This window comes from Neoarius graeffei, chromosome 5 (assembly GCF_027579695.1).
Source record: "Neoarius graeffei isolate fNeoGra1 chromosome 5, fNeoGra1.pri, whole genome shotgun sequence".
Classification (NCBI taxonomy): domain Eukaryota; kingdom Metazoa; phylum Chordata; class Actinopteri; order Siluriformes; family Ariidae; genus Neoarius; species Neoarius graeffei.
The window spans coordinates 54,155,622-54,178,117 of NC_083573.1; the positions used below are offsets into that span (position 1 = coordinate 54,155,622).

The following is a 22,496-nucleotide window of genomic DNA, read 5'->3' on the forward strand; positions in this document are numbered from 1 at the left end:
TCAGTGCAAGAGGTCTATAGGTTTTGTTCTCTGTAGTGTATCACACCCAAGAGCTCCTTTGATTTCTTCGGACTCTGTCTGTGTTTTCATGGTTACAATAAAATGTTTGTTTGTGTGCATGTGAGATATGAACCACTGTCTGTCACAGTGTTTATGACAAATCCAGATCAAATCAGGAACAGAAAGCAATATTTCACAAAATTTCCATAGAATTTTTTCCTCTTTTTTTTTTTTTTTTTTGTCTCATAAAACTCACCAGATCAATGATTGACTGGTTCTTTGAGACACAAACTCACACTGTGTATTATGAGAGGACCTTGTGCTATATTATTATTTCCCCATTTCATATTCTGTCGACCCTCTTTTTGGAATGTCTCGCACTCAGTATACGATGAAAATGATCTCCTGAAATATTGTGTGCGTTGCAGGATGTAGTATGATTGGAATCCTGTGTATATTGTAAATAGCAGGCAGGTTATAGTCAGGTCAGTGCACAGGTAGATATGAAAAACTGCAAATGGAAGCAAATTGTGGCTGGAGAACTATTTTATTTTTCCTCAGCCTTTAAAGGAATATTCTCAGTCTCTATCTACTACATCTGTTGTGTATTTGCAATTTCGACAGGCAAGAATTTCTATACAGTTCCTTTCAGAAAAAGGAAGGAAGGAAAACCTGTGCTACAGTCTCATGCTAATCTGGTACAGTAGGTCTGGTCTGATGGATAGTGGGCACTACAGTATCCATAACATCAACAGCAGGTGGAACCATGTTCAGCCAGAATGTGGCTATCAGCAACACTGGTTGCACAGTCAGTTGAATGTGGTACAGTGTCATCCATAACACTTACAGATGTGGGATGGTATTCAGCCCTCAGTTTGGCCAGTCGTACACCAACAAATCCTGGCCCAAAGCCTCTGCCTCTGTCCTGTCTGGCCCCACATTGAGTTGTCTGTTTGTTTGCAAATAGATCAAAGGTAGTTCCAACGGTACTTGAACCATCTCCTTGTGGATTTACCATTCCCTGGGTATAGAGGTGCTACTGAACAGCATATCTGCTGTCTGCTTGTATCAGCTCAGTAGGAATGCATCTCTCAGTGACAGGAGGTGTGCATCCACCTACTTCCAAAGCTTGTTCGCCTATCTCAACAGTGCTTGTGATTTTGTGCCACCCTGGTGACTGACGAAAATACCACCCACTGTGGTGGTGTTGGTCCCCATGTGCACATGCAACAATTTTAGGGGTTCCTGAAAATGTTGCAGTACTAACCACACAATGTTTATAGTCCATGGGAGTGCTTTTTCAGAGGATATAGTCAGTAGTCATATATTATGAATAAAAAGGGAAGTGAGTCAGTTTTTTGCCAGATCACACATTCATGGAAACCTCAGGGAAACTGTAAGTACCTGCAATTAAATTTTACTATATTGCGCCAGTTTTCAGAGTTTGGACAAACTATGTATACAAGAGCATCTTTGGTAATGTCTTCTTCCTTCTAAATGTCACAAGCTAGCAGAACCAGTCTGATACTCTGAGAGCTTTTTAATTTCATCTCATCTCATTATCTCTAGCCGCTTTATCCTGTCCTACAGGATCGCAGGCAAGCTGGAGCCTATCCCAGCTGACTACGGGCGAAAGGCGGGGTACACCCTGGACAAGTCGCCAGGTCATCACAGGGCTGACACATAGACACAGACAACCATTCACACTCACATTCACACCTACGGTCAATTTAGAGTCACCAGTTAACCTAACCTGCATGTCTTTGGACTGTGGGGGAAACCGGAGCACCCAGAGGAAACCCACGCAGACACGGGGAGAGCATGCAAACTCCACACAAAAAGGCCCTTGCCGGCCACAGGGCTCGAACCCGGACCTTCTTGCTGTGATGCAGTAGTGCTAACCACTACACCACCGTGACACCCGCTTTTTAATTTAAAAATCAAATTCTAAATGCAAAGTCAGAATCATGTAGATCGTGAAATGTGTAGCCAAACAAGACAATGCAAAAATGCAGGTAAAAAAACCCCCCCAAAAAAACAGGAATTGAGTGAATTACAGAAAAAAAAAATGCTCAGAAATGCACAAAAATCCGGCAAAGTGTCTGTGGAGTGACATGGTATATAGACAGACTCCAATGATGGTCATCAAGGAACAAGTGTAGGTGATTAGAGTGATATTTTATTAAATTATTGTTTGTTTTCTTCCCCATACATCACAGATGCTGGGCATAGAGACTTTAGAAACACTAGAGTATTCCTTTCATTCCTGAAAAGAGTAAATAACCTTCTGCTTATAAAATACAAGTTTAGTCTTTTATATATCTTTGATATATAGTTTTAATAATCCTGAAAAATGTTTTCCAGACAGGCACTTAATGCACTTATAACAACAGAAACACACACACACACACACACACACACACACACACACACACACACACACACAAGAACATAGTCTATGTGATGCTTTACATTAAACTTACAGTCTGGATCCTCCTTTTGTCCGTAGTTTGTTTGTTGAACAAAACATGTTAGAAACGTGACAAATCGTGGCTACTTTGGCTTCACATAACACTGTTTAATGTGCACACACACACACACACACACACACACACACACACACACAAAGTATTAATAATAATAATAATAATAATAATGTTCCTATGTATGTCGTGTTGAAGCTGACATCAATGCAGTTTCATGCGACATCGCTATGACGACCAGCTGTAATAGAAAACGAATTACTGATTCCAAAAGCGAGTCAAGTCAAGTCAAGCCGGTACCATGAGGTGGAAAAGAGCCATAAGTTAATACAGCGAACAGGAGCAGATGGTTCAGCTTTCTTTCTCACACACACACAAACTTGAACATGAACACACATACTTGCACTTTGTTTCTGCAGCTCTATTTTGCTTTTCTCCTTCATTCATCAGGGACGGCATTACAGAAAGTTCCTATCTTAAGTCAAAAGTTAAGATGGGACAGCTGTGAGATAGGATTCTTTTCAGTTTGGTATTACAGAACCAAATCCTAACTTCATTTAGGATTCTTATCTTATCTCGAGTTAGGATTCCTAAATAACCGATCGAAACATCTATGATCGCCTTTAATGTCTGTTACCTAGCAACGAAAGCTACACTGTGTCTCGTGAAGTAACGTCCAGTGATCTCTGGCTAGCTGCTACAACAGAAAGAATACCCTGCTACAAGTGACGACTTGACACGAGACAGCAAGAGACGTAAACAGTATGGACAAACAACGACGGGCTTTAAATTTTAAACCGGATGAAATTGAAACGTTAGTAGCGTTAGTGGAGGGGTCCAAGGATATATTGTTCGGGAGATTTAGTTCTTCGTTAACTAAAGAATCTAAGGAAAGGGAATGGCAGAGGATAGCCAGTGCCGTGTCAGTGGTGTCTGGTGTGCACCGGGACGCCGAGGCAGTTAAAAAAAAAGTCAGCACCCTAACTAGCCAAACCAAAAAAAAGGCTGTCATGGTTGGGAAGGAGCAAAGGAAAACGGGAGGTGGTTCGGCCTCAGCAACTCCGTTAACGCCCGCGGAGACGCGCGTCTTGGGTCTTGTCAGCCCCGTAAACTATGAAGGTAAGAACTGTCTCTTTTCGGTAGTCCCAGCGACTTCATTGATTGCTCGAGGACTGTCAGTATCGGATGATAAATAAATATAAACAATATTATTGTAATTGTATGAAATAGAAAATATAATAGCCAATATATAGCCTAATATAATATCTCATCTCATTATCTCAAGCCGCTTTATCCTTCTACAGGGTCGCAGGCAAGCTGGAGCCTATCCCAGCTGACTACGGGCGAAAGGCGGGGTACACCCTGGACAAGTCGCCAGGTCATCACAGGGCTGACACATAGACACAGACAACCATTCACATTCACACCTACAGTCAATTTAGAGTCCCTAATATAATATAATATAGGCTAATATGCTCAGAGTGAACACAGTTAATAAAGTTATCTTTAAATGCCCACATCAATCAGGTAGACTACTAGCTGATTTATACAGTAAAAATGACAGTTAGGACAGCAGTGGGGATATCCTAAAGTTAGGACGGGTATTTAAGAATTTTTTAGTTTTTTTTAGAAGTTAGGATGCTTCTGTAATACACTTTTCTTAACTTGAGATAGGATAGGACAACAGAGTTAGGAACGGCTGTTCTGTAATAGCCTTTTCCTAAATATGATCCTAAAGTGCCGTTGCCACGGGAACTAGACAGATAAGATGAGATTCTCAAGTTAGGAACTTTCTGTAATGCGGCCCCAGATGTACACTCACCGGCCACTTTAATAGGAACTTGTTCTTGATTCTAAACTCCTGTTCTTGGCTGCAGGAGTGGAACCCAATGTGCTCTTCTGCTGTTGCATGCTGAGATGCTTTTCTGCTCACTACGGTTGTAAAGAGTGATTATATGAGTTACTATATCCTTCCTGGCAGCTCGAACCATTTTCCTCTGACCTCCCTTATCAACAAGGTGATTCCATCCACAGAACTGTCGCTCACTCAGTGTTTTTTGTTTTATGTACCATTCTGTGTAAACTCTAGAGACTGTTGTGTGTGAAAACCCCAGGAGATCAGCAGTTTCTGAAATACTCAAACCAGTCTATCTGGCACCAACACCCATGCCACAGTGAAAGTCACACTTTGAGATCACAGTTTTTCCCATTCTGATGTTTGAAGTGAACATTAACTGAAGCTCTTGATTTGTATCTGCATGATTTTATATAATATTTTGCTGCTGTCAAGGGATTGGGCTGATTAAAGAACTGCATAAAACAGCAGGTGGATGGGTGTACCCAATAAAGTGGCTGGTGAATGTAATTGTCCCATGTTTTTGATATCTCAACAGAAAATGAGCATCATCGAGTCACACCTGACCAGGAGACCAAATGTCCCCATAATGGTGTGAATATGTGACAGTTCTGACCTTGTGAAGGACATTAGATAGGTCCCTAAGTGGAAGAGGAAAATAAATTATTATTATTATTATTATTATTATTATACACCACTTTAATTTTATAAATAAATAAATGAGCACCAAAATATTTCCCTTACAGTTAGGTGTTCTGATGCAGATGCAGGTGTCCTGATGCAGCACTCTTATCCAAATGAGCTCCTGAAATTAGTTTTCGAAATCCTAAATATTCAGTAATGCAAATTATGTCCTGTAGTGTCTTCCAGTCGGAAATCTCATGTAGACTGGCATGAAATAGAGACACATTGATATCGTGCTCTGCTACTCCTACTAATGAAAACTGCCTTGATAACAAAATCTGCCTGTCTGTGTGCTATAAAATTTTCAAGAAACAGAACTACTGCATCATCCTACAATACAAGCAACCTGATAAAACATCTTTATGGTTATACAGAGTGCAAGGACGGATGACCTGAGGGTGCAGAGAAACTGTTCAGTATAACAGAACTAAAGTTCTGCGTGCACTGAGTACAGAGAAGCACATGCTGACGGGGATGAAGCTTTGCTCATGAGTCAAGGTGCAATTCTGTGATGCAATGTCATAACATCTTATTGTTCTTGACAATTGCCTGCTATTTGTCCTTGACAACGAGAGACTGATATGCAATGAAGGCACTGAAACATACTAATAGGTGTACAGAAGAACTTTTTGAAATTGAGACAAAACCCTCTCTTCTCCACTGCAAGCCTACTCAATCTAAAGTAACTAATGTATTATTCACTTCATTTAAAATCAGCTAGCATTATGAAGAACAAGCCTTGTAGTAAAGCTACATGAACACATATTTTTCTTGCCCAATATTTAAACTGAGCAATCATCAACAGGACTACATAAAATATTTGGAATATTCATACTGTTACTAATGACAACGACTAAAAAGCATGTCTTCATCGTAGTCGGGGAAAACAATATTGATGCATCCCTATTTCAAGATCCATTATCTGTAGCCGCTTATCCTGTCCTACAGGGTCACAGGCAAGCTGGAGTCTATCCCAGCTGACTACGGGCGAAAGGCGGGGTACACCCTGGACAAGTCGCCAGGTCATCACAGGGCTGACACATAGAGACACAAACAACCATTCACACTCACATTCACACCTACGGTCAATTTAGAGTTGCCAGTTAACCTAACCTGCATGTCTTTGGACTGTGGGGGAAACCGGAGCACCCGGAGGAAACCCACGCGGACACGGGGAGAACATGCAAACTCCGCACAGAAAGGCCCTCGCCAGCCGTGAACCCAGAACCTTCTTGCTGTGATGCAAAAGTGCTAACCACTGCACCACCCTATTTCAAGGTCAATATATATATATATATATATATATATATATATATATATATATATATATATATATATATATATATATATATATATATGTGTGTGTGTGTGTGTATAAATAAATGTATGACCTTGATATATATGGCTATTCTCTCTCTCTCTCGTATACACACACACATACACACAGAGTTGAGTAAACAGTCTGCATGCCTCTTCTGAACTGACATTACTGACAGCTCTAATGGTCTCAAGGTGTATTTTTGTTCAATTGCTGCCAAACACTGAGCGAAGCTTCCCCCCCCTTCTGTTTCTGACCTTCCCCTTCATCACAAACAAGCCTTTTTCTGCAAGCTATTTCTTTATCTTCTTTCTTCGTGTTGAGTGAGATGACTTGCTGTACGGCTCATTGACATGTCTCTGACTTGCAATTTAAAGCTAGAGGCAATGTACGGTAATTATGCAGCACTGGCAGCTCGTAAAAAAAAAAAAAAAAGCCTGATCATTATCATTGAAACTGGCTCTGACCTTATCTTAATCATCTCCTTGGTGGGTTTTGCATTAAACTGTCCCTGCTGCGTCTTTATTATCCTCCATGTTTAATGAGATCAGCTCCTTTGAGACCTTTATCAGTCACAGCCTGTTTGCCTGGGAAAAGACTAAACGGCCTCACTTGTCTGTACCTGTGCTGGAATTAGTTAAAGCAATAGTAGAACATTCTCCATTTTCAGAAAAAATGTAGTGTCGAAATACAAACAAACAGCTGTTTGAATGTTAGAAGATTATTTTTTTGTTTGTTTGTTTTAGTATAACCAATTGCCATATGTTTGAGACATTGCTATGTCCAAGCTTTTTTAGATAAAGTAAATTTCTTTCCAAGAACAACCAGTTGACCGAACACAGATTCTCAGTTATATTCTTTTTTTATTCTGCAACTTTCAACTGTTTGCACAACTCTGTTTATGGCTAAATTAAGGTTCGATTAAGGATTAGGGACAGAGTGAATGTTTACGTCATTTCTTACAGCTTCATATCTGAGTTGGTCTTGGATTTGTATTGAGCACTTGGAGGATCGAAATACAAATCTATTTTTATGGAAAAGTAATAGAGTAAAAGCAACAGGAATAAAGTAGGGCTTTCACCTGAACAGAATATGAACTAAAATGTTCCATTAAGATGATGTGTGTTTTAGATAGCTGAAGGTCAAGACAGAACCAGTGGCGCGTTTAAAGTCACAGAGCTCTTCAGTACGATCCATTCTACTGCCAGTGTTTCTGTATGGAGATTGCATGTCTAAGTGCTTGAGCTTGAGTTTATGTCCCTGTTAGAAATGGGTGTGACTGAAACACAGACTCAATAAAGTAATTAGAAGGGGTGTCCAAATACTTTTGGCTATCTGGGCATCAGACATTACTGAGAATAAATTGAATAAAAACAAGCCTTTACTAACTGCTTTTCAGTCTCTTGGTCTGGGTGTTGTGCTTGGAGCACTGCCTTGTTGACAACTTTACCTTGTTTTTTGGAACTCTTTTTAGCTGGAGTGTGTTAAAGTAGTTTAAGACAGCAAACTTATGCTGACAGCAATGGCATGTGCCATTAAACATGCTTCCCTGCTTAATTAGAGAGGTGTCATCCAAAATGTGAGAAATAAAACGTGTATATGAGGTGTTGTCTCTATACTCATTACAGAGCATTTTTTAACGTATGCCGCTTTTCCACTACCAACGCGGCTGAGTGGGGCTGTTGGGGTTGCATTTCGACTACAACCGCGCTGAACCGTGCTGGCTCAAAGTGGGTGGACACATTGGGTGGAGTTAGCGAAAGTGGGTGGACGTCACGTGATGTCGTTAGGTGGCGCAAACAGTGACATCAGTGACCTTTTAAGCGGTAGTCTCACGACCCGGATAGTAAACAATAAACATGGAGGACATGGAGTCGTTAGTGTTGCTGGTCTTGGTGCTGTGGCTTGTTGTCACCGACAACGCCAACAGATACTGGCAAGAGCGTATAGATGAGGCGAGGCGCATAAGGCTTCAGAAATTCTCGTAATTCGTAATTATTCTTCTTCCGGGTTTACGGTGTTTACAGATCCCAGCGTGCTCGCGGGGTGTGTGTGGGCATGTGAGGACACTCCTCCTCACCCACCAACCAGTGCACAGGGGAGTGTCTCCTCACGCCCCTAGCCCCACTTGGCTCGGTTTGGCTCGCTTCAGCCCCACTCCAAAACCGTGCGAGTTTTTGGGTGCTGAGTAGGGCTGAAGTGAGCTGAGTCGTGCTGCTCTGAGGTAGTCGAAACGCGAGCCGTGTCGGGCTGAAGTGAGCTGAAAAAGGGTAGTGGAAAAGGGCCAATAGTTACTGGGAGACCATTTGGTCTCCCAGTGGCCAGATTTGGTCTCCTAGTCAATGCCAAACCAGCTTCACTGGGAGACCAAATTTTAAACCAAGTTATGTCTTATCATTTGGTTCAATCAGTTGCAATTAATTAACCGAGTACCATGTAAGTATACATTTAACAAGGAAAACTTGGCACTGCATTAACTATGTTGATATTATGCTGGCTGAAACGAGGATTCGTAATGCGGCAATTTGCATCACAGAATATGCCGCAGCAGTGCAGCTGCATGGACTCTGGGGCCTGTGATTGTATTGCCCAGACCAGTTGGTCTCCTAGTGGAAAATCCTTAAAAAATGCTCTGACTCATTATATCTGGGAACCTTCTCATGTGGCCCCTATTATAATAGCCTTAGGTAAAAGAATTGTGATATTTGTTTTATACTTTTATTTATATATATATATATATATATATATATATATATATATATATATATAAACTGTATCTGAATCCTAATAACTTCTATCCCAGCAGTGAGTGGCAAATATCAAGCAGAAAATATATTTCAATAAAGTATTTATTGACAATACCCAAAATATTGATGCTGTCCCAAAAAATTAAGAAGTGCCTAGCACCGTGAATTTTAAACTAATAAACAAACAAACCAAATTCCTTTAGTGGAAAGTTGGTCCTATACAACCACCCGTTAAAAAACAAAACATTGCCCCAAACCAAAAAGATCAAAATAGGCAACACTCAGACCGTGGTTAATAATAGCTGGACAGTAATGATTCACCAATGATCAATATACCCCACTAATATTACCTGTGTGGCCACACTCAGAACCCTGAACTTAGTTTACTTGCCATGGCATACCCCACTTAAATATACAACAGCTGGCATAATAATAAATGAAAACCAAAAAAAAAAAAGTTGCAGGCCTGTTCAAAGTTCTGGTTACTACTCATGACTCCGTTGTCAATAGTCTTTCAGTCGAGCCAGAAAAAAACGACGGAAAAGATGAATCAGTGTACTGCACAAAATGGCCGTTCCCACAATTGTTACCGGTGCTCCCTTGTAGCCGGAGGAACCACTGACTTTCCCGGGTCACCAGTGGCGCTATCCAGGTAGCGTAGCTCCCACGTCGGCCTACTCAGTGGAACCACCAGCGTCCCGGAAGCCAGTGGCGCTAACTGAGCAGCAAATACAAGTGCAACAAATAGCTCCTGTGAATTTCTGAATGCGAAGACCGTCCAGCAAACAACTGCTTAATACCAGCAATATTGCAGTCTGGAGATAGACTATAACATTAAAACTAGAGTCGGCTACCCACTCCATACGCGAATAACTTTATGAATAGCCCACCTAATCGTAGGTTAAACAAAACAGCGGTGTTCTCCCGCTTACTACAGACTACTCGTCCGGAGTTTTCCTTCTTCTATAATTAACTAAAACATGACTTAGGCTACAGCGCTGGCCTACTCGTTGACCCAACATTCAATCTCCCCCTCGCCATACGGCCTTCTACCTCTCTCTCTAGAACTGCGCAATTCCTTCCTCTCTCGTTCCCCACTTCCCCCCTGCATCAAAGGTACTCATTGTCAGCAACTTCACTATTAAACCAATGATCCAGCGGTTAGCCAGAAAATAAATAAAAAATAAAAACTAAGTTGGTGTGATGTCTACATCTTTTAAACCAAATGTAGATTTAAGTCAACACTAGGGAACTTTGTGGCATGTAGTACTATTTTATCGTAAGACTTAATAAAATATTATTGAGTCAAAACCCTAAAATATGCTGATAATAAAAATGAAAAAAGGAAAACAAATACTAAGTAACCTCTGGGTTTATATATATATATATATATATATATATATATATATATATATATATATATATATATATATATATATATAGAGAGAGAGAGAGAGAGAGAGAGAGAGAGTGTAGCCATTTTTCACATGAATAGAAAATTAAATACAGATCTATATGTTGCACTACACTATGTCTGATATTTTGGTTGTCTGTATCTGCATGTTTAATTACTCCATGAACCAAATACATCTGTAATATCAAAGCTACTGTATACAAGTAGTATAAATACACAGGTAAGTATACCGTAGAAAATCACGCACGCTGACTGGTCGAGAAAGTCGGACTATTTCTCAATAATCCCCCCGGGCAGCTCAGCAAAATGGCAGCAAATTGCTTTGTCACCATAACTGAGGAAGAATTACAAATTATGAACAAAAATGCTGTTCCTAAAAGCACTAGGAAGTTTGGTCTAAAACTATTCGAAGTTAAGGTGGAATTGTGATTTATTTTATCTATTTCAAAACAAAGTGTTTTATGTGAGTTGGCATAGATAAGTGACACAAGTCTGCACCACGCCTTTATTACATTTGCATGTCGCTTTTGAAGTCTGAAATAAATTATTTTTAAAATACAGGGTTTTTTTTTCAATAATCGCCTGTATGTTTATTCTAAAACAACTATCTGTCTCAGGCTCAGTGAATATCGGTGAATAATAACCTTCGAACTGAATAATAATTAACTTCGCTTTAAGCGAATAACATTTTAAACATAAAGACCTCTGATCTGTCCTATAGGTCATTCTTTTTTCCGTGCATGTCATGACTGCCACTTCATGATTGTGTTTCTTCTAAGTTAACACATGCCATTAATGCAGCTCTCTGTTTTGCTAGCATGGTCAGCCACAAACCCAAAACCCTACCGTAATTATAAATCAGTTACTTCTACTTACTCACCATAATCTTACTTTCATACCCATCTCTCTTTACAGTATACCATCCCTAAAACATGCCAGTGAGTTGATGTGCATGCCCCTGATGATGTGAAGGGAGGCGTGTATATTAGTTTCCTTGGAGGCAGAGAAAACCAATCCATAAGAACTTCAGCCTTTAGGTGCTCCAGGCATGAAATTCTTCAACCTGCCAAATAATAGAAGCCTTTCATAAGCACTATCTGAAAAAGTCATAAAAACATTCAGCCACTGTGAGATATCCTACAGAGCTGAGACATTCCTCTCCCCTCAGGTTTCACTCTTCACTATACAGATACAGAGACAACACTGGTACAGCAGATGTACCTTTTGAGTAGAAGGGTAAATGTCTCATTCATCTCATTATCTCTAGCCGCTTTATCCTGTTCTACAGGGTCGCAGGCAAGCTGGAGCCTATCCCAGCTGACTACGGGCGAAAGGCGGGGTACACCCTGGACAAGTCGCCAGGTCATCACAGGGCTGACACATAGACACAGACAACCATTCACACTCACATTCACACCTACGGTCAATTTAGAGTCACCAGTTAACCTAACCTGCATGTCTTTGGACTGTGGGGGAAACCGGAGCACCCGGAGGAAACCCGCGCGGACACGGGGAGAACATGCAAACTCCACACAGAAAGGCCCTCGCCGGCCACGGGGCTCGAACCCGGACCTTCTTGCTGTGAGGCGACAGCACTAACCACTACACCACCGTGCCGCCCTAGAAGGGTAAATGTTCGAGGAAAAATACAACATGTGAGATGAAAATGCAGTTTGGTGAGAAAACAAAACCACAAAGCATCACTGACCAAAATGCTAGCTTTTATGCAAAGAAAAAAATTTAAATAGTGTTTTGTCTTCCTTTATTTCTTATTTTTAGATATACATTGGTAGACAATTGCTGCCATATGCAGCCTAAAATTACAGCTTACTCTTCAAGAAAATGGTATACTGGGGCCAAGATAATTAAAGAAGTCCATTTAAAGAAAGGCTAAATACATGTTTGGGGTCATTATCCTCAGATTATGATTTCTGTGACGACTAAAGCAGTTTTCAGATCGGTTTCAGTTCACTTCAAAAACATGGTGCCACCCATACGGAAATGTAATATATGACATATATGGCCCTATATCAAGAATGATATTGCCATATATGTTACCTCACATACATACATCCTCTAGATATATGACTATATAAGTTTATAACATATATGAAATACCCATAGTAAAATTTGTATATGTACATGTATTAAAAATATCTATATGAGGATTTTTTTATATGGTGTTATATGTTGCAACCATATAAAACCATATTTGTATGGGCTAGACATACATGTCAATATATGAAATTGTTCCAATTTCTAATAGGTTTTATATATATTTTATATGTATATGTACATATGTTTTACCTCCTTTGTACATATTTTTCATATATGGAAATTCAACATATGTACATATATTACATTTGCGTATGGGCATTGTGGAAATGATGTTGAACCAAATATACTTCTCAAAAATGTAAGAGAGAGAGAGAGAGAGGATCAGAATATATACAGCATGAATGGAATGTTGTTGATCTTTTCCACATACACGGTATCCAAGTCTGACTGCTGTATATATCGCACCAGCCCCTGAATGGAATTTCTTTTGGCTCATGCTGATATTTATTGTCTCTTCTTGCAATCTGAGCTGCTTTTCCCTACCTAATTTGGGAGGGAGATAGCTATTTTGTGATTTGCTGACATTGGCACCCAAGCAGTTATATGATTTGTTTTAATCAGCACTGTTTCTTTGCTCTGTCTGGCAGGCTCTGGGAGCAGGGATGAAGCTGAAAGTGAAGCGGCGCTACATTGTGGTCTTTCTGTCTCTCCTCACCCTGTCAGTAGTGATGATAAACACATATTCACCTTTGCCCAATGAACAGCAATGCTTGCTATCACAAGGGCCTCACTATAACCAGCCCATTGAGGCAGAAGCAAGGGACTCTAGCCATCTACCTCCATACATTCACAGGGGATCTTGGAAGGTTTCTAAAATGAAAGCTTCAGAAAAGCAGCATACACTGGTAATTGACCAGCACCAACATAGAGGCAGTAAACTAAAGGAAAATGTCCATTTTTTAACTGGACGTAATACAAAAAGAATGTTTGTGAAACTAAAACAAGAAAATTATCAAGGCAGAAACAAGCAATCCTCCCAGACATATATGGGCAATACAAAGGAAAGGTTGTCCAACCAACCAGGCAATGGCAATGACTCCAAATATGCCAGCCATCTTCTTGTTCCCAGACATGACCAAACCATACCTCAGTCTGCCAGCATGCATACCCTCCACCCAGACATTAAGCCATGCAGGCACAAATGTAATCCAGATGGGCCCAAACCAGAGGGGCTGAAATGGAAAGTTAATGCAGGACTGTCTGCAGAACTTGTATGGGCCTCAAAAGGAACAAAAACATATGAAAGACAAACAAAGTTCTCTGAAAAGAAGCACCAATCTATTATTGAAAACAACCATGTCTCTGGAGAAGGGGTTGAAAGGAGGGACTTCACAACTAATTGGTGTGAGACCTTACTTGATCAGCATTTCAGTGAAGTTTGGGACCAAACTCGAGCTGAAGCTTTGCCCTGGTTTAGTGATGATGATGCGAAGAAGATGAATTTCCTTGCCAGAGGCACTGTGTTGAGTAAAGCCAGAATTCCAGGCCATGGGCAAGTGCTTCAAGTGGGATTTGGTAATTGCAATGAAAACACTGCTCCACTAAGGGGCGACCATAACAGACTCTGCCAGACAGGACAGTGTGCCCTGATCAAGCGCCCCAATGATTGGTTTGAGGTCCTTGCATTCCATTTGGATAGGGTCTTGGGTCTGAACCGCAGTCTTCCAGCAGTGCTAAGGACCTTTCATAGTGATCTATTGCCATATAAGTATACCAGTGGTTCTGGCAGACCTGTGGTGTGGTGGGACCCAGATATTCAGCATCTAGCTGATGATGATAATGACCAGAATTCTTTTTCCCTCACCTGGCCCCAGTATCAGGATCTGCTAAAAGCAAGATGTGGGATACAAGTGCCTCTGAACTCATCAGTGTGTGTAGGTGTACACCATTCAGAGTGGGGAAGACTAGCACTGTTTGACTTCCTTCTACAGGTGAGAGGTTAGGCAGAGTCTCAAATGATCTTCTGCATACAATACAGTTTAATTTTGAACATTACATTAAACGTGTAATGAGAAATAAGCCATTGCTGAGATTATTTATCTTTTTGGAAGCCAATAAACCTCATGAACCCTTATAGAATCCTGTTTCCTAGGAATGTAAGCATAAATGGTTTTTGGGAAGTGCAAGTCTCTGGGGTATCCAGATAAGATTATGTACAGGAGCATGAGGTGAGTCATACTGTAAGTGTAGAAGCTCCAAGCTCAAAATGGAGCAGGGACAGAGGGATATCAGGATCAATCAGGCAAGTCCAGAGGGTGAGAAGAGCCACAGAAGGAGAAGAGTTTTGGGATCTGGAGTGAACAATAATGTGTGCTTATTGCTATAATATTTTAACATCATCAGTATCGAAATTACTTTTCGCAGTGATTCACTGAGTGAAATGGAGGACAAGTAAACAGTGGTTTGCCTGCCAGAAGCAGTACTGCTCAAAAATCCTGATGAGCTTTTTCATCAGCAGCATTCATTTCCCCTCTCAGACAGCAGCCCAGCTCAGACAGTTTTGTGCAGTGCGCCTGTTTTTTCCTCCTTGTTTACAGTTGTATTTTATATTCTCACAAATGAGTTCTCTGATACACTTCTAATTAGAACAACCCAAGTGCATAACTCTGTCTGCAGTGTGGTTGACTGCTGAATTCATTCTTCTGTGAATCACAGATGGGTTCAATTTCCTTGATGTAGGTCTGTGTTTTATTAAATTTATTTCTTAATTATAAGAAACGCAGTTACAGTGGTGATATATATCTGATTAGTTTACTTACCCTACCCATAAAGCATGGGTTTAGTGTTTGCGTTGAAGCAAGAGGATCATAGCACTGCAGTAAGAGTAAGTAACACACACACACAATATATATATATATATATATATATATATATATATATATATATATATATATATATATATATATATGCCAATGCTAGTTAATGATGCTATTAATGGCATAAGCTGGTAGGACAGAACTCTAATTGAGTTGTTAGGTGGAACATTTTTCTTTCTTACTGTTCTTACTGCTTTATTCAATTCAATTTTATTTGTTTTATTAGCACTTTTAACAAAGGACATGGTCACAAAGCAGCTTTACAGAAATGTATATAAATTCCGCATTTAAATTTTACATATATGAATTTATAAATTTATTCCTAATGAGCAAGCCAGAGGTGATGGTGGCAAGGAAAAACTCCCTGAGAACTAATTGCAAAAAGTTTCAGATGAGAAAAATATTCCTAAATATAGTAGTTATACAAACCAAAAAATATGTTCCAGAAAAAAACCCCAATGGAGTTTACAAAAGCAATTTATCTGTGGGCAGAGTAAAGAAAAATAATAGGTCAAGGTCAACAAATCAGTGAAGTATAAATACGGTAGGTGGTATGGTTAATATATAATAATATTTGACTAATTAATGTTAAACTCAGTCCAGGAAAGGATCAAATAATACTTTTTCAGCTTTTAGAGCAATGGTACCAGGGTTAGCTATGATGACATGAGACTGAAAGTGACAAACCAAACAGGATCTTTGGTTGATATTTTCTTTAACAATTTCCGTCTTTATGAACCATGATACTGTATGTGCTTATAAAGGGTTATAGACCAAAACTATTGATTGTTTGAGGTAGCAAACAATGAAATTAAATTCATTTAGTTGCATAAAAAGTGCTGATGTAGAGTAAAAAACAATGAGTGTGTGTATGTATTTGAATGTAACATGAGCTCACCATGATGGACCATGAAAAAAAATGGAGAAAAAAGTCAATAAGTGTAACCTGGCCAACAGCTAATAGCATAGTATTGATTTGGTGTGGTTTGCTGAGCAGGATCCCTGAACACTTGTTCTAAGATACTCATTGAACAGCTCGGCTGCCTTTGAGGTGCAAGTTAACACCCATCAGTGTGAAGGACACGTTCATTGTCACTACAGGAACAGACGACTTTCTGTGCACAGCAGATAAGACCTTGCCTCATGATCTTCTGAAGAGATTCTTTTTCTAAAGGATCAGTTTCTTTTCCTAAGTTTTGATGTATTGAGGCCATGACTGAAAGCATAATGTGGAATATCAAGTCTGCTTATGAATTCCCACAATGCATTGGTTAGGGTTACTGTCCAAGTTATATACCACAGGGGACAGGAAATCCAAAACGCACTTGTAGGGAATAAGCAGGAGGGCACCATTTCAGACATAGTTTGTGTTCTGCATTTGGTGTGGAGTGGCTGAACATCATGTCTGTGTGGCCTATGCACGTATCTGGTATGTAGAGATAAGATTGCTATTGTACACATGCACAGTTTTGTTTTTCTTCCTATATCCCTCAGCTTCCTTCTATCTTGGAAGTTCAGGTCAGAGCCCAGGGTCTGCCATGGCACAGCACCCTTGAGGCAGTCTAGGGCCCAGCCATGTCACTTTGGCCACATTAGGATTTGAACTCCAGCTTTCCTATCAGTAGTGCAGAACTTTAACCTCTGAACAATTGAAAATAGGAAAAAACCATTATGATGTGGAATAAAAAATATTCACACAACCCCAAATCAGAAACATTTGGGACGGTATGTCGAAATTGAAACGAAAACTGAAAACAATGACTTGTAAATAATCTTTGGCCTGTATTGCACTCAAAACAATACAACAGCACATTATTTTTCTTAAAGATATTTTTGGGCTTTTTTCACCTTTATTGGATAGGACAGTGTAGAGACAGGAAATGAGCAGGAGAGAGAGACGGGGAGGGATCGGGAAATGAGCTCGGGTTGGAATCGAACCCGGGTCCCCAGATTTATGGTGTGGTGCCTTAGCCATGATGCCCCCCAGCACATTATTTGATGGTTTATCTTATGGATGTTGTTGTTTTTTTCAAAATAAACTCTTAATTCACCTTTATTGGATAGGGCAGTGTAAAGACAGGAAATGAGCAGGAGCGAGAGACAGGGAGGGATCAGGAAATGACCTCGGGTCGGAATTGAACCCGGGTCCCCGGGTTTATGGTGTGGCGCCTTATCCACCTGAGCCACAACGTCCCCCAGCACATTATTTGATGGTTTATCTTATGGATGTTATTGTTTTTTTCAAACTAAACTCTTAATTCAATTTTGATTCTGGCCACACATTTTAAAAAAAGTTGGGATGGAAAAGCATTTAGCACTTTATAATGCTGCCATTCCTTCTCACAACAATTAAAAGATGTGTAGGAACTGAAGACAAGTGATGAAGCGTTTCAGATATTATTTAGTCTGAGTCTTCCTGCAAACAGGTCTTAAGGTGTGCAACAATACGGGGTCATCGTTGTCATATTTTTTATTTCAAAATTCACCACAGATTCTCTGTTGGGGACAGAGGGGACAGGCACCCTCTCCTTCCCCAGCTATGCATTTGTAATGTGTGCAGAATGTGGTTTTGCATTGTTTTGTTGAAATTCCCCTGGAAAAGATGTCATCTTGAAGGCAGAATTTCTTGGGTTTGTACTGTCTGCAATGAAATACAAGTCAAAAGTAAATTTAGAAATTGCATTTTCCATACCGTCCCAACCTTTTCTGATTTGGGGTTGAATATTCATTTATAATCTACAGTACAAAATGACTGAGCATGGTTCACTGGAACAGGATTGCACAGGATTATGTAACTAAGTGAAAGGGTTATGTAAGTTAAAACTGAGGTTATCCCTGTGCTGACAGAAAGCACAGAGAAGATGTCATGAAGAAGAATACATTGTGTACAGAATGCAGTCCACTGTGGGGTTGGAACAGAAACAGCTGGGGCAAATATTGTCCAACTGTGTATTATTCTCTTATATGATTACGTGACTCATTAAATGGGCAGTTCATATTAGGACACCCCAGTTGCATTTTCACTATATTACATTCTCCATCTCAACATTAACCTTTCAGTGTGAGGTTAATTTTCTCCCACTGGCTGTTTTAAATGTGCAAAAAAAATATATATAATATGTATGTGCTCTTCTAAGCTGTGAACACTCAAATGCCAACCTGTTGGACTGAAACTGGTTTCTTGTATGCTTTTTACAGCTATGTGCAATATAACAGGGATATGTGAAAGCCTCGGTACTGGAGAAATAGTGCTGTCCAGTATGATGGTGATTATTACCCATAATCCTCCACATAGCACTGTTGTCTCACAGCAAGATGGTTCTGGGTTTGAACCTCATGGCCAATGGGGGCCTTTCTGTGTGGAGTTTGCATGTTCTTCCCATGTCTGCATGGGTGTGTTCCAGTTTCCCCCACAGTCCAAAGGCATGCAGATTAAGTAAAAATGCCCAGCCACTGGAGTGTACAAGCCAGTGCATACTTATTGTGGGTCCCAAGCCCAGAAAGATCGGAGAACGTTGCGTCCGGAAGGGCATCTGGTGTAACAACCTATGCCAAAGGGGTTGAAAATCAATTAGGGTGAAAACCCTGTATTCTTCCCTGTCACAAACTACTGTATGTGACAATTAAATTAACTTTTTTTTTTAGCTCAGGTACCATGTGATCTGAGCTGGGACATATGCATGGAGCAAAGAATAGGGCAGACCATCGGTTGATACAGTCATTACGGCATCATCCTGTTTATCTCTGGAACTGCTTCTGTACTGGCACAGATATCTTCAGTAGTAGGCTAGTGCAGTGACTGCCAAATCCTACTGCATATGGATGCTCAAGCATCTCCTGAGTCCTTTGCATTACAGAATTCAAGGATAGCGGAAAGTAGCAGATGATCATAAAATGATGCTGTGCCAACATCTTCTCAATTAGCGCACAAGATCACTGCAACGTTGTTGAGATGTATGTGTGCTGTGTGCTATCTGGAAACAGAATGGAACTCAAAACTTAGTTAACTCCCAACCAGTGTACAAAGACAAGAAAATGGACAACTCTCTGTGTGTGTGTGTGTGTGTGTGTGTGTGTGTGTGTGTGTGTGTGTGTGTGTGTGTGTGTGTGTGTGTGTGTTTTAATGTCCTCTGGTATGGTTTGCACTCTCCTCTATTTTCACTAAAGATTAAAGTATCGGTACCCTTGGATCTGCGTGGGAAGCCAGTTCTTGCTGAGCTGCAGCAACCCACACTGTTCACTAGAGAAACATTATTATAAAACCTATTAGGCCTGATAAAACACACACCTCAATCACTGAGCACCACATCTCTGCATAGGTCAACCTGCAAGATACGAACCACACAGGAACAAACAGGAAATAGATAGATAGATAGATAGATAGATAGATAGATAGATAGATAGATAGATAGATAGATAGATAGATAACATTACTTAATCTTATATCATAATTAGTGCTGTCAAAAATGTCGCGTTATTAACGCGTTAACTTGACTCAATTTTAACGGCGATAATTTTTTTATCGCGAGATTAACGCTCTGTGACATGATGCCATGCCCCGCACAGCCAGAGTCCTCTGCCCTCCCTCGAAGAGCCACGGTGCTCGGCTTAGGTTTCGTTTTCCCATCGGCAGCTCCAGCCCCACTTTGCAGTGGCTGTGACAAGACGTGTTATGCTCTGCAATAAAAAAAAAAACACATTGGTACAACCAGTGTTCGAACTATGCCGATATTTTCGGGGGTCCCTTTTTTTTCCCTTGGGGGGGGGGTGCTTGCGCTTGTCTCAGAGCGCAGATCTCCGATCGCGCGCTCACTTCGGATATGCAAATGCTTCCCGTTACACACGATTGCTATGTCAATAAACATCATTTTGCCAATATTTTAGAGACCCCCCAACATTTCCCAAATCATGTTTTCAAGGGATCTCATGTCTGTTTCAGGGGATCTCGGATCCCCCGAGTACCCCCGTAGTTCGAACGGTGAGCAAGCCCATTCACTTTTTTATGCTGATAAGAGAATTTACAATGGTTTTTCATGTGACAAAAATGTGCGATTAAATTGCAATTAATCGCGAGTTAACTATGACAGTCGCAACATTAATCGCGATTAAATATTTTAATCGCTTGACAGCACTAATCATAATATGTAATTTTTTATGTCATTTAGTTCTAATAATATTGCAGTGAATGTGATAATGTGTTTCTTTCTCCATCCGTGTGTGTGTAGGTGAATGACAGACTGGACCGATACTGCTGTGGGTTCCAGCCCGACCCTGCTGATATGTGTGTGGAGAACCTTCTCAATGTCAAATGTGGAAACCCTAAACATTTAATGTTGGTGCATATTCTGGTAATCTCACTTTCTCTGTAGATTGCCAATAGGTTTTATATTAAACCTTTATTCAAAATTGGTTTAACGTGCCATTTCTACATTGAGGAATCAGCCATGTCCTTTAACTCTTGCTGTGACATCCTTGCATGCATAAATCATGACATGGTGGTTTCAGTGAAACATAACACTATTACACTTTTTAAGCTCCTGATGCATGCAGTTCTGTTGACTTGTCTGAAGGCAAGAAGCTGAAAGAATCTGTTGTAATCATGATGAAACAACATATATTTTTTTATACCTGTGCAGACTGAGAGGATATTTTATTTGCTTTTATATTTTACTCATGGACACCTGTTAAAATTAATATCTTGGATCATCTCAGAATCACGCTACAGGATAAACCCAACAGTATACAGAGCTTTAGTTCCCTGTTGAATCCCTGAGATACAACTAAATATAGAACCATTTATTTTATTAAATTATTTTGAAAATAATTTATTGGACTACACATATTTTCTAGTGTTACGTTTTATGGTACACAAATGATTGATGCTCAGTATTGGTTTTGATATCTAGTGTTTTGGGTTTTTTTTTTAAGATGTTCAATATAATGTGCAGAATGAAATTGTAATTATATCAGAAATGACAGAAATGCTCTAAGGGCCAAAAACTATCAGCTGTGTGTCAGGTGCATTTTCTTTCTCGTTATATGATTTGACAAATGTGTCAGCTTTACTTTTTGTTCACTGTCAAAAATCTTTAAGATGAATAATATGTTTATAGCCGTTTATTTAACATAATTTTCAGTGTGTTTGTGTATTCAAGTGCACTAGCATTTCTTATGAAATGATGTCAGTGGGTGCTGACGCTATGAACAAGCTCTCTCCTACTTTTTCTCTCTCCAGGTTCGGAGGACAGATCCCTCTCGACTGGTCTTTATAGATAATGCAGGCAGGCCTCATCACCGACAAGACAACCTCAACTTCAGACTGATTGAGGGCATTGATGAGTAAGTGCTAATATTTATTCATCATGACCTGTAAAAAAAAAAAAAAAAGTTACTGCATATCAGGAATTTTACATATGCAGATTATGTATCTATTTTTATACAACACCAGTTCCTAAAAAAGTTGGGACACTGTGTAAAACGTAAATAAGAACAGAATATGAAGATTTGAAATTCATGGAAACCCTATATTTCATTGACAATAGTACAAAGACAACATATCAAATGTTGAAACTGAGAAATCTTATTGTTCTTTGAAAAACATATGCTCATTTTGAAGTTAATGCCAGCAACACGTTTCAGAAAAGATGGGACAGGGACAAACAAAAGACTGGAAAATTTGTGTAATGTTAAAAAAAACCTAATTTGGTTAATTGGCAACAGGGCGGTAACATGATTGGGTATAAAAAGAGCATCCCAGAGAGGTGGAGTCTCTCAGAAGTAAAGATGGGTAGGGGTTCACTGCTCTGTGAAAGACTGCGTGGGCAAACAGTGCAACAATTTAAGAATAACGTTCCATAAAATTGCAAAGAATTTGGGGATCACATCATCTATGGTACATAATATCATTAAAAGAGTCAGAGAATCTGGAGAAATCTCTGTATGCAAGAGACAAGGCTGAAAACTAACATTGGGTGTCTGTGATCTTCAGGCCCTCAGGTGACACGGCATTAAAAGCAGACATGTATCTGTAGTGGAAATCACTGTATGGGCTCAGGAACACT

General features: G+C 39.9%; 1 protein-coding gene across 3 annotated transcripts in view; it reads left to right on the forward strand.

The window, feature by feature from the left end:
• gask1a (golgi associated kinase 1A) overlaps positions 1 to 22,496 on the forward strand; it is a 44,942-nt gene that overhangs the window by 18,261 nt on the left and 4,185 nt on the right. For 2 of the 3 annotated variants that reach the window (XM_060920598.1, XM_060920599.1), the window contains exons 2-4: positions 13,207 to 13,464; positions 20,661 to 20,783; positions 21,671 to 21,774. In XM_060920598.1, coding sequence (XP_060776581.1) covers positions 13,207 to 13,464; positions 20,661 to 20,783; positions 21,671 to 21,774 — 485 coding nt within the window. The remainder of the gene's footprint in view (positions 1 to 13,206; positions 13,465 to 20,660; positions 20,784 to 21,670; positions 21,775 to 22,496) is intronic. The other variant, XM_060920600.1, reaches the window with a different exon arrangement.